The sequence below is a fragment of the Condylura cristata genome, unplaced genomic scaffold, assembly GCF_000260355.1.
Source record: "Condylura cristata isolate star-nosed mole 26May11 unplaced genomic scaffold, ConCri1.0 scaffold00006, whole genome shotgun sequence".
Lineage (NCBI taxonomy): Eukaryota > Metazoa > Chordata > Mammalia > Eulipotyphla > Talpidae > Condylura > Condylura cristata.
Window position 1 is genome coordinate 14,108,529 of NW_004567107.1, and position 13,125 is coordinate 14,121,653.

Sequence of the window (13,125 nt, forward strand, 5' to 3'; positions counted from 1 at the left end):
CCAGGGCTCTGTAGGGTGACGGGTCGTGATGCGCACGCCCACTGTGCTGCAGAAGTGTGCACGCACCCATGCACACACACAGGCTCTTTGAAGGGGCTCTGGTCATCAGCATGTGCAAAGCTCAGGGGTTCCTAAGAACACGCCACTAAGATATCACAGAGCTGGTGTTTGAATCTAACTTTTTTTTTTTAAGATTTATTTATTTGTGCATACAGAACTGGGGTACAAGCCAGAGGTGCAGGGGTGGAGGGAGGCTTCACCAGAGACAGAGTGGGGAGCAGAACAGACAGATCGATGAAATATACTGCTGAGGGGAGCAGCGGGCGGGTCAGGAGAGGTCTGCCGCGCCATGTGGATCTCCTCTGTGGCTGAAGATCAAACTTGCACCAAAACAGCTGTGGCTGGTTTGCAGTGCTGCGTCCTAACCCATTGCACCACCAGTGAGGGCCTTGAATCTCCCTAACTTTTACCTACTCGAAATGAAACACTCGGTGCTCAAGACAAGGCAGAGAAAATGAAGACCTCCCTTAGGTAGACATCAGCCTTCTATCCTACTCCCCACTGACACCAAACCCTAGGTCCCTCGATTAGGAAGAAGTCAAATTCAGCTAAGTGGGAATTGCAGTGTGACTACATACAATAGTTGTGAGTACACTCAGTTAAAGCCTGAATGATGATAGCTTTGAGGCAGTCCTGTCTCTGACACCATCTTTTCGGTGCTATCTTTTAGCCTATGGAGTTGAGCTCCTTGAAGGAGCACCGTGCTGACAGTCAAAATGTGGCACACAGCAGGTGCTCAGTAAGCATCCAGAAGGTGCACAATAGGCCTTCAGCAAGCATATGAACATCACGTGAGCCAAGTGACAACAGCAAAGACCCATTTGCACTCACATTTGGTGAGGGACTTGTATGTCCTTCAATCATCCACCCTTGTAGTTGACATAATGGAGATTTTCTGCTGGGATTAAGCTAGAGAAGAATAAAATAAGATTAATGGTAGATGAGATTCAACATAGGTCTCTGTGCTTAATGTGGCCAAGGCAAGGAAACTGGGGTGAAAAGACTTCAGGCTGGTGGGGAGGAGGTATGAGGTTGAAATTTGACAAGGTAAGTGAAGTTGATCAAGTCCCTCTGCCTCATTCACATCTAGAAAGTGAGAGTTGAGCCAGATGAGCCCCCAAGCACACTTCCAGGGCTAAGGATGTCTAACCTGTGCTCAAGGAGGGCCCCATGCCTGGGCTTCACTCTCCTGTGCAAAGACCTGAGCTGAGACATGGAACAGGTGGAGGGGCCTGGTCACAAGAGCCCTCTGGGTCATGTGCAGACCTGGAACTTGAGCCTGAAGGCCCATGGATACCCCCACACACATACCCAAAGATTCTGAGATGGGTCACAGCAAGTCGCCCTTGATTTTAGGAAATGGACCTGCCTTTAGGAAATGGAGCTGTATCAGATCTGAGTAAGGCCATAGGCAAACGAACTGGAGAGAGGGCAGACTGTCACTCACCCACACTGTTCTTTCTCATTCCTTCCAGTTTCCCCTCCCAAAGACCTCATCGTGACAGAGGTGACCGAGGAGACTGTAAACCTGGCCTGGGACAACGAGATGCGGGTCACAGAGTATCTCATCATGTACACGCCTACCCAGGAGGATGGCCTGGAAATGCAGTTCCGGGTCCCCGGGGACCAGACGTCCACCACCATCCGGGAGCTGGAGCCGGGTGTGGAGTACTTCATCCGTGTGTTTGCCATCCTGGAGAACAAGAGGAGCATTCCGGTCAGCGCCAGGGTGGCCACCTGTGAGTGAGCGCTTCTCCACAGCTGCCAGGCCCCTCCCCTCACGCCAGAGCCTCACCCCTACCCCTCAGTCACAGCCCCCATAACTAGATAGCTGTTCTTCCATCATTACCACAGTGAAGGGCTGAAATCCACTGAAGCCAATCAATATATATATATTTTTAAGAAGTGCCTTGCTTTCTACAAAACCTCCCTCCTTGCTCTCCTGTAGCTTCATATAGCTCTCCCAGGCATGGAGAATCATCCCAGGTTGCACCTCACCACTCTTCACTATGCACCAGAATTCATCAGAAGCACTCTGAGTATCTCAGCAACAGCCCTGTGAGAAAGGTGCTGTTGTTAGCCCATTTTACAGATGAGGAAACTGAGGCTCGGAGTGGTTAATCATCTCCCCCCAAATTGATGAAGATAGGATCTAAATCCTGGCAGTGTGGATGCAGATTCATGCTCTATTCTTCTCTTTCATTCTGCTGTATACATAAAGAAAAAGAAAGAAAGTTTATATATTTAAAAAATTAAAAAGTGAAACCATAAAGTTTCAAATTATTCCTTTAACACTGCAGAGCTGTGTAGTCACCTCCACTCCTGAAAAGCAAGTTGTGACTAGAAAGTGATCCTATTGGCTTTGAGACGGCAGCATTGGCTGCCACTGATATCCTGTGCTTAATGCCAGTCTCCATGGACAGCAGCCCGTGTGTGGTGTACACTCAGTCCTCAGGACATTCCTAGGGGAGCAGCATACTTACTTCCTCCTCCTCTCAAGTGAAGAGACAGAGGCTCAGGGCACTTTGCACACAGGGAAATGATAATGATGGAATGTAGATGATATTCCAAATCTGAATTTAAAACCGGATTCCATGGTATAACCATATTTAAAAAGGAGTTGGTCCCCATGGTCATTTTCATACTGCCTTGCTGCCTTTCAGACAGCATCCTAGAAGAACCCTTAGATATGCTCCAGCTCTGATGGTCACACCCTGGCTGTGGCAGGCATCGAACTTGGGGTTTCACGGAATCAGGGCTGTGACCTCCCCAGCACGCAGGCAGTCATCCTCACCACTCTGTGCTCCTCCTACAGACTTGCCAGCACCTGAAGGCCTGAGATTCAAATCCATCAAGGAGACATCTGTGGAAGTGGAGTGGGATCCTCTGGACATTGCTTTCGAAACATGGGAGATCAGCTTCCGGAACATGGTGAGGCACACAGAGGCCTTGGGCGTCTCTGACTGCAGGAATCAGAGGGATGGCCAAAAGACTCTGTACAGTTTTATATGATTTTATCAACTTGGTTTCCTTAGTTTGGGGCAGACAACAAGGCTCTACTGAGCATCTTGCGTGTTTGCATATGTATGTTACATGATTTTATTGATGCAAGAAGCCTGACTTTAGGGCAGAGACCTAGCCAAACTGGTGTTAAGTCAACTCCAGGCTCTGATTGACTGTCATACTCTTGCAAATCTCTATTCAGAGGCAAGGAAAAGAAGAAATGTCTGCAGGCATATCTGAGACTGAATATCCCTTCTCTTTGGGCAGAAAAGCACATGTGAGGCTGTAAAGTGGCTTCTGAGTTCAAGCCCAGACTCTTCCACTAACTAGTTAGGAGACTGAGGGCCAGTCACCTGATTGCTGTGATGTGGGCTTCTTTCTCTATCAAGGGAGGGACAGGACTTGCATTTCTGGAATGATTTTGATTCTCACATTTGGTAAGATTTGAATGTCAAGGGGTGAGTAGAGAGGCCTCTAAGAGGGAGAAACATACTTGAGAAATGTCATTATCATCTCTGTATCCTTTAGCACCTGCAGTAGTGATCATCTTAGGGAACAGGTGAAAAACTAAAAGAGAAATTATTTGAATAAAGGAAGAGCAAGTGAATCATATCAGTGGAGAGACTGGCCCCTCCCTTATGTCTTACCAAGGTGCCCCTATCTTTTAGAATAAAGAAGATGAGGGAGAGATCACCAACAGCCTGAGAAGGCCTGAGACCACGTACCGGCAAACTGGCCTGGCTCCCGGGCAGGAGTATGAGATCACTCTGCACATCGTGAAAAACAACACCCGGGGCCCTGGCTTGAAGAGGGTGACAACCACGCGTGAGTACCTGCCTTAATGTTAATACCACTGACACAAAAATAAAGCTGATTATAGATAAACATTATCCATTAGCTTTGCTATGTAAAAAATAAGCCCAAAACTTAGTGGCTTAAAACAGTAGTTCTGCACATTGATGATTTGGGGTTGGGCTCATTTGGATAAATTTTCTGTCCTTGACTGGACTCATTTATGCATGTGTGTGGGCTGGGATGACCAAAGTCCTTAGCCAGAATGGAGCCTTTACTCCACATGGTCTCTCAGTCTCCAGCATGGCAGCGAAGCTGGCCCAAAACTGATGCTGTATCTTGTTTGACAAAACAAACTTCAGTCCAGATTTACGGGCGCCTGGATCTATCTCTTGATAAGAGGAGCTTTAAAGTGACTTATCAAAGGGGCAAAGATACAGAAAGATAAGTAACTGAGCACACAAGCTAACAATCTCATACATAATACAGTGTAATGCTATCACCCAGTCCTGTGAAGAACAGGATCTGGGATGTGTAAAAGCTAAGTCAATTTTACTAACCACACATTGTGAATATTATCAGGGCCAAAACCTTAAGCCATTGTCTAGTTTTACCTTTCACCTCATTACCGCTCACATTGACTGGGTTCTGCTTTATGTCAGATCTTGATTCCTGGTCTTCAACAGGAACCTAAATAAAGTGTCACTCAATACTAATGATGTCAGAACTTCTTGGAGACGGAATAGATTTAGTAATATTAGATCATGAGATCAGGATGAAGAGAAGTAGGGGTGGAGGGGATTCAAATTTAGAATTGCCCATTTAGGAAGTAAGTTTTTCAAGAAAACAAGTAGCAAATAAGTAACTAACTCCATTAATTTTTTTTGTGTTGCCATTTGGGGAAATCTTCTCCAACAGAGCAGATGGGCCAACTGTTTATGGAATTGGCCTTTCCTGGCAGGGGGATGTCGGAAAAGTTAAATCTGTTGACTAATGACAAGAAAGAACATCTTGCATTTAAATATTTGCACATTTTGCTTAGCTCAGAGCCAATTCATAGGATTGTCTCCCTTCTAAGCAAGTGTTTTCCATCATCCTGACAACATCCCTCTGTGGTAGGTAGAAGGCAGGTACTGACAGGAAAAAAATCATTAGCTCACCAGAAAGGCATAGAAAACATCGAGTCCATGCTTATTTGCTACAGAGATGGCACATTGAAAATACAAAAGTCTTTTCTTTTACTTGCCCTTTTCTTTTTAATCTAAATGTGGGGATTGGCTGCTTCATTTCTTCTTATTATTAAGAGACAAGCAGCCCAATAGTTGAAATTCTATAGTCATATAACTATGAACATAGAGATACAGAAAGTTACTCATTTGTTTTGCTGATACACCTGAACTTTCCCCCAGCTTCAAGGGCCTTAGAACTGTGATGTCCAAATATATTTGGCTTTTTTCCTTTGATCTCTATAGAGCTCCTAAGTGTGTTCCTTCAACTGACGAGAACAGTAATAGTCCCAGATAATTGGCCATTCTACGCAGGTGTGCCACAATCATTTCTGGGTACGGGAATGTTGCTGAGGGGCATACTCATGTACAGGAGGAAGGGCAAGGGCTTCGGCCCTCACAGCCCTCTTGAGCAGGTCTCTACCCCTCTGACCCTTCTCTTGGAAGATGGGCTTCTAGTCTTTCCTCCAGAAGTTTCATGAGAGGTGAATTAAAGGTGATAAAGCACCATGCTTTAGAACATGGCAAGCTCAGGACAGTGCTTGTCATTTCCATTCAGAGTCCAAAATCTGGGGGTGATCCCTGACCCTAATTGAGTCCCCATTTCTCTAAGGAAAGGGGTGCTATGGAACCAGCACGTATTGCTTGCTACCTGCTAAGAGCTGCAGGACACAGCGCAGGTTGGTCTACTGTCATTTGTGGCATCCCTTATTCTGTACATGTCACAGGCTCCCCTCTGCCAGCTGACACTGAAGTAGCAACACCCAAAATTCGAAAAATAGACTGCTGGTTTCTCACAATTGGCTACAAATTGTTCCTCCTTCTCATGTCCTGTACAAAGCCAAATTCCTTTCATTTGATAGTCTATCTGTAACTGATAATGAATCACAGGCTTCATTTTCTTCATTTAGTTAAAACTTAATTTTAAAACTGGTTTTTAAAAATGAAGAAACTGGGCCCTCCCTGGTGGCGTAGCAGGTTAAAGCACAGCACTGAGAAGCTAAAGCCACTTCAGCATGAGTTCGATCCCCACCTGCCCCAGAGGAGATCCACATGGCGAGGCAGACCGCTCCTGGCCCACCTGCTGCTCCCCTCAGCAGTGTTCTTCGTCAGTCAGCCTGTTCTGCTCCCTTTCTCTGGTGAATCCTCTCACTGCCTCTTCACCTCTGGCCTGTACCCCAGTTACATATACATAAATAAATAATAAAAATCTAAAAAAAAAGAAACTTGCTTTAAAAAAATAATGAAGAAACTGTGAACATCTAGTATGTCATTTTAAGCATTTACCAAATATCTGGCATGTTGCACGTTATAATGTTTTTATTAAAATTGCTTATATAACTTAAAACCAAGCATGTTGACACATCAGTGACAAAGCCCAACTCTGTGCTGAGGATTAAGAAAGATCAAAGGCCTGCTCTGTGAATGCAGGATAGACCGTATCTAAATTGAATAATACAGTTTAAATAAACTCTGGAGAAATCAGTTGCAGAGCAGCAAGAAAAGTACATTTTTGGGATGTTCTAATTTAACACTTAACATGAGACACTAAGTAATTAAGGTGTATGATACAATATTGTGAATGGTAAAGGGATGTATAACAGAATCTAGAACCTTATTATTTCCCAGTAGTGACATTTTATACCATGGGTAGAGAGGTTATGTTACTAGTTTGCCACAGGGTCAGTCAAGGAGACTGCAACTTGCAACTTATGGAACAGGAAATCAAGGCTAGAGCCATACACCCATGGGTCTGGAGAGCACAGGCCCTCTCTGCTTAGCCCTGGCCACTGACCCTGACCTCGGAAACCATTCTGTCCTCTGCCCACCCCAGGCCTGGACGCACCCAGCCAGATGGAGGTGAAAGACGTCACAGACACCACCGCACTCATCACCTGGATCAAGCCCCTGGCCGAGATCGACGGCATCGAGCTTTTGTATGGGATCAAGGATGCACCTGGTGACCGCACAACCATTGACCTGAAGCACGACGAAAACCAGTTCAACATCGGGAACCTGAAGCCAGACACCGAGTATGAAGTGACCCTCATCTCCCGCCGGGGCGACATGTCCAGCAATCCAGCCAAAGAGACCTTCACGACAGGTAACAACAGGATCCCCCTGCTAATGGTGGCAAGAAAGGAAAGATGGGGAGACTCCATGTTGGGGGGCCCTCTTGGCTCCTTTCATAGGAAGAGAGCTAAAAAGGGATTTTTATTTCCTTAAAGTGTATTTCAAAATATGTAGCAATGTGTTACATTTTCAAAGAAACGTACACCTTAAGTTATTAAAAAATATATATATATTTGCATACATAGAAGATGCTAGCCTGACATTCTCAGACAGGAATTCTAGTGAAAATTAAATAACTAATAATAGAACAGAATGTATGAAAAATGTGAATGACAATGAGGAACTCTAACTTCTGAGGCTTATGGCATCCTTTTCACAGTTCCAACGCCAACGTCATTCATTCAGAAATTATTTTTCCAGAGTTCAGTGACACCTCGTGTGAGTTCTTATAAGTGCCTTGAATTGCAACAGAGCAGTTCTTGGCTTTTTTTCTATATTTCTGTGTCATTCTTTTAAAGCAAAAAAATCTGAGAGGGAGAAAGAATGATTAAAACATCACCACACATTAGTTATGGGGCGACTGTCACACGGACCGGACTCGTCTTTGTTTAGACTTGTGTACCAGCTGTTGAGACACAGGTATATGGGTGATTTTGTCCAGTCTCCACCATGACAGGCGGCTTTAACATCTTAGCTAAATCGCCCAAAACCCCCTTCATCCCACCCTCCCACTCCCTGATGCTCAGTGCTCCTAAGACAAATGTCCCTTCCTCTCCCAAACAGGCCTGGATGCTCCCAGGAACCTGCGTCGTGTATCCCAGACAGACAACAGCATCACCCTGGAGTGGAGGAATGGCAAGGCGACCGTGGACAATTACAGAATTAAGTTCGCGCCCATCTCTGGAGGGGACCACGCCGAGGTCGAAGTCCCGAAGAGCCAACAAGCCACCACCAGGACCACACTCACAGGTGAGTGCCACGTCCCGACCCTGCCAGCCCCACAGATGGCCTCTGGCAACAGCCCTCCAGAGAGAAGGGAAACAGGGCAGTCTCTGGAACTGCTGTCACGCAGGCCGTTGAGGGTCAGGCTGTAAAACATTCTGGGCACTGGGAAACACAGCCGCTGGGGTCCAGCTCGAGGCCCTCTGATGCGCCTCTCAAAGTCTTTCCCCCTGGGGATTGGATCTCAACCAACCTGCATTTTCTCTCATAGGTCTGAGACCAGGAACTGAATATGGGATTGGCGTGTCTGCAGTGAAGGGAGACAAGGAAAGTGACCCAGCCACCATCAACGCGGCCACAGGTGAGGCATTGCACTACTACGACCCCGGGGCTGGCCAGGCAGATGGCTGCACCCAGGAGGCAGACAGCCTATGCACAGAGAAGCAGTAGCTGCTTCCAGCCAGAGGAGAAAGGGCCGCCAGGGTCGTGCAGGCCAGATGGCTACTTTCATCAGTCACCTAAGCTCATCGCACCTAGACAGTAGCAGCTCTCTCTGCTCTTCTCTGCTCTCTCTGCGGAGAAGTGGAACAGGGGCTATTTAGGAAAAATTGGAACCAGATTTTAACGAAATGGACAAACTCTAAAATTGGTGACCAGTTTCACATTTTTTAGAAACCACTGACTAATCCAAGCACACCTGTAAGGTTGTGTTTCTGTTAGAAACGTGTTTCACCCAGTGCCTTCAGCATGCAACATGCAAGTGGCAGAAGCAGTTACAGGCCCTTTCCCCAGAGCGCCCTGGGGAAGGCAGAAGGGGCTGTGTGAGTTGAGGCCGATGGTTTTCTCCTCAAGTTTTTGTTTTTGTTTTTAATTTGCAAAAAAGAAAACTCTGTCTATGTAGCCACCAGCCTCCTCCTCACCTCCCCCAGGCACTGAAGAGAAGGGAGCTGTGCACCAACAGGGCTGAGATCAGACTTCTTGTGTCTTTATTACTGCCCAATACTGAGCATTTACCCACGTGTTCTTTTTACTTTTATTTCGCAGTAACTAGAGAGTCACATGCAGTCGTGAGAAGTAACAGAGATTCCCCATGCCCTTTGTCCTGTCTCCCCCAAAGGTGACAAAGTTGTAACTGTAGAGCATGTTCAGTCAGTACTTGACATTGAAGTCATCTATAAGCTTTAGTCAGATTTCTCCAGTTTTACATGCCCGTCTTCATGTATATGTGCCTATGTGGTTGTATAGGTTTCAATGACATATAGATTCTTGACACCACTGTTTCATCCCATACACAAAGTAATTTCATCACAAAGAACCGTCTTTCTAGCTGTGAGAGCCACAGCCACCTCCTCCCCTCCCACATTCTTATACCCCTTGGCATTCTCTAAAATAGTCTTCAGCTGTATAATTTTGCAAGTTCAAGAACATTACTTAAAAGGAATCCCACATTGTGCACGCTTTAGAGTTGGCTCATTCATTTAACATAATCCTCTTGAAATCCATCCAGCTTTTTTCTTGTTTCACTAGTCCATTCCCTTTCAAAGCTTTTAACTGAGTAGCATTTCATGGCACAGATATACTATTCTATGAATGTTCATCTCCAAAAATATCCAACGGTAAAGCACAGCAGCACTTCGCAAAGGTGAAACCGGAGACCCAGGTGAAGCCCCACAGCCCGTCACGGCCCCTCCCAGGCAGGTGTGCCCGCAGGCGGCCGGTGCTCAGCCCAGAGGACCTGTGCCTGCAACCTGACCCGTGGTCTTTTCTGTTTCCCTCCCAGACATAGATGCCCCCAAGGACCTCCGGGTTTCCAAAACTTCAGAGAGCAGCCTGGCCCTGCAGTGGAGGCCGCCGCTGGCCAAGTTTGACCATTACCGTCTCAACTACAGTTTGGCTGCTGGCCAGCCCGTGGAGGTGCAGCTTCCCAGAGACACCACCTCCTACGTGCTGCACGACCTGGCCCCTGGGCAGGAATACTCCGTCCTCCTCAAGGCCGAGAAGGGCCGGCACAAGAGCAAGCCCACACGTGTGAAGGCTTCCACAGGTGAGGTTGGACGCCTCTGAGCTCCCTCCAGGTCTGCCGCTGGCAGGGGAGGGCGGGCCCATCAGCCGGGTTTTCTGTACAGGAGTGGATCCTGCAGACGACATGCTGAGTCTTCTACTCACGGAGCCTCAGAAGGCCACTGTGAAAGAGCTACTTCCGTCTCTTTTCTCTTATTAACAGATCCAGCAGAGTCCCTTTGCCTAGCGACCTAGAAGTTGTAACTATTTCTTCTTAAGAGAACTGAAAGCATCGGGGTTTGGTTTTACTTTTATCTATGGTCCTTTCTTTTTAATTTTGTGCATTTCACAGGATCCTTTAAATGTTTGTTTGACCCTCACATTAGTATAATGACTCATTAATTTTTAAATTTTATTTCTTTTCAAGATGGCCAGGATGTTGGACGTCATTCTTTGACTGCTTCCCATTCATTGTTTTTTTTCTCTAGGTCTTTTATTTTCTCTAAGGTTCCCTGCAAAGTTGCGTATGGTCCTCTGAGCCTTCTGTAGGATCCACTTCATTTTTTCTTCTCCCTTAGTCATGGAGAGGTAAACTTCCTTTTTCTCTGACAGCTTAATCCTGACCACCAGTCCAATTATCCTGCTCTCTGTTCCTGCTGCATTGTTTCTTTGATGGCAAATTGAAAAAGCAATCAGGAAAAAGAAATCAATTCTTCCTACAGGAAACACAAGCACAATGGTTTTATCCCCAGCATATGTAAGAAGTATAGGTAACATGTTAATCCCTCAGGTTTAACAAGTAATACCTTTTAGTTTCGGTTTAATTGTTATGCATTTACTAAGTGTACCCACTGTCTACAAATCCCTGTGCTGGTATATGTCAAGAATGTAACACTGTTATTTTGACTCATGTTACTGCTCATACTTTTGGGGGAAGGTTAGATATTTGGAATGTAATATGGAATTCAGTCGAGGAAAGAGGGGGCATGAGATTCAGGAACAGCCAGAGAAAGTAGCAGGGCAGAGATGTTGCTGCAGGGGAATCTTGATAAGCAGGAGATGGGTTGTGAAGGCACATTTAAGGTGGTTTCCTCTCTCATAAAATAAACCTGAGGTCGGGTAGTTCAAGGGTGGCATAGTAATGCCAAACTGTCAAGGACAAAGGTTCCTTCTTTCTATTCTACCATCCTTAGTATTTGCCTTCTAGTCTCAAAGTCACCTCAGTGTTACAGTGTGGCTGCTGTAGTGCAACCTTCACATCTGTGCTCTAGGCAGCATGAAAGAATGCGCACAACCAAAAAGGAGTGCCTCCCCTATTTCAGTGGCCCAGGGACCTTTCCTAGCTAAACTGAGCCTACAAAGTTAGTCTTATAGCTAAAGATGTCACTATTAACATAATAGTATAGCTGTTTGTAATGAAGGAAGAGAGACTTGATATTTGGTAAACAAAGATTAACCTGTTCCAGAGAATGTAAAGGCTCTCTGGAATCTAAAGGTCAGTCCTGTCCATCCTGCTGGGGAGCAGGAATGCTTCGCATCTAGTTACAAGGTTTCATCAAGGAGGGATGGCTTAAGACCTGACAGGGGCAGGGCAGAATCAGAAAGAAACCTACTGTTGAAATTTGAACATTTCCACTTTTTAAACATGACCCTCTTTTAGGTCAAGGGAAAATAAGTGAATCAAAATTCCTCCTCACCCTTCCCCTCCTTCTTTTCTCTCCTTCAGTCTCCCTCATCTGCTCTCCCTTTCTCCTCCACTTCCCCCTTAGTTGACAAATGCGCATCAAAGGCACATTCCTTTCTCCACTGAATCACTTTACCCTCCAGGGTGTGGCCACTGTATCTCCTGTCTCCAGGAGGGAAGCCCCAGGCCTCAGCAGCTCTGGGAGATGAAAGCTTTCAAGGGAACCACAGCCTGGGATTACTTGGTTTTTGACTGAGAGCTCAGTTTTGAGATTACCAAGGGCTCCGTGGTTTCATTTTCTCAGCCATGACTCCTTTGTACTGTTCAAAGAAATTGCATTGCTTATTTAAAGACATTCTTCCTTCCAGGGAAACTGCAACATCCCTTTCACTGACTCTTCCTCCCTCTCCAGAATCTCTCTGGCTTTCTCCATGGGGCTAGTATATTTTATGAAAAGTGAGAGAGACAGGAGTTTCTTTCTCACCAAATTCCATCTCCCCTCTGTCCTTAGTACCAGACTACCACTTTGCTTGCTAAGCTCAGAGATCCTGGAGCAATGAAGACAAGTCTTTGTTCTCAGGACCTTGCTGGCTAGTAAACAGATGACAGACACCCAACCTAACTCCCCACCAGATGTAATGGGGGCCCCAGAGGGCACAATAGGAACACATGATGCCTCTGGGCATCAGAAAAGGGTTCAGATGGAAAGCAGATGTTGGCCAGAGACCAAAGAGCCAAACAGGACTGTGCTGGGGGAACATGTAGAGAAACAGAGCCCAAGTGCTGGGCCTTGGAAAACATGAGAAGAAAAGAAAGGTGGGAGTCCTTGGGTGAATCAACTATGGTCAAGAGAAAGAAATTTCCCAGCTCTACACCACAAGGTTCTGAATAGCAGAAGTCTGCAAAGAGCCACTCATTATTTGTGGGTTTTACAGTGATAGGGCATTGGCCATCCCAAGCATCTTTCCCATGGATTTTCATGGCTCTGGCCATGACATTGGTATTGGGCCAGAGTGCAAGCCTCTTCTTCAATGAAGCACCAAACTTAAAGCATGCTAGATCCCTGGCATACCGTGAGCTAGCCAGCCCTATGGAATAGGGCATTCTCACCTCTCTGACCTAACTGAGCCATGTTCCCTTGCTCATTTCTCCATGACCACACTGGCCTCATTGTTAGTTCAGTATGCCAAGCCTAACCCTACCTTGTACATGTTTCATGTTGCCCAGATACCACGTGTCTCCCCTCTCTTCACATGGCATCTCACATTTTCACTCAATGTTTGCCTTATCTCAAAGCAAAGGTCTTCTCTAGGCACCAGTCTGAAGGGCATATTCAGCCTGCTT

The 13,125-nt window shown here is 46.1% G+C and overlaps 1 protein-coding gene across 2 annotated transcripts in view; it reads left to right on the forward strand.

Annotated features, from left to right (window-relative positions):
• TNC (tenascin C) overlaps positions 1 to 13,125 on the forward strand; it is an 86,210-nt gene that overhangs the window by 30,612 nt on the left and 42,473 nt on the right. For both annotated transcript variants that reach the window (XM_004677399.2, XM_012721607.1), the window contains exons 4-10: positions 1,536 to 1,799; positions 2,876 to 2,991; positions 3,732 to 3,888; positions 6,916 to 7,185; positions 7,938 to 8,123; positions 8,368 to 8,457; positions 9,877 to 10,140. In XM_004677399.2, coding sequence (XP_004677456.1) covers positions 1,536 to 1,799; positions 2,876 to 2,991; positions 3,732 to 3,888; positions 6,916 to 7,185; positions 7,938 to 8,123; positions 8,368 to 8,457; positions 9,877 to 10,140 — 1,347 coding nt within the window. The remainder of the gene's footprint in view (positions 1 to 1,535; positions 1,800 to 2,875; positions 2,992 to 3,731; positions 3,889 to 6,915; positions 7,186 to 7,937; positions 8,124 to 8,367; positions 8,458 to 9,876; positions 10,141 to 13,125) is intronic.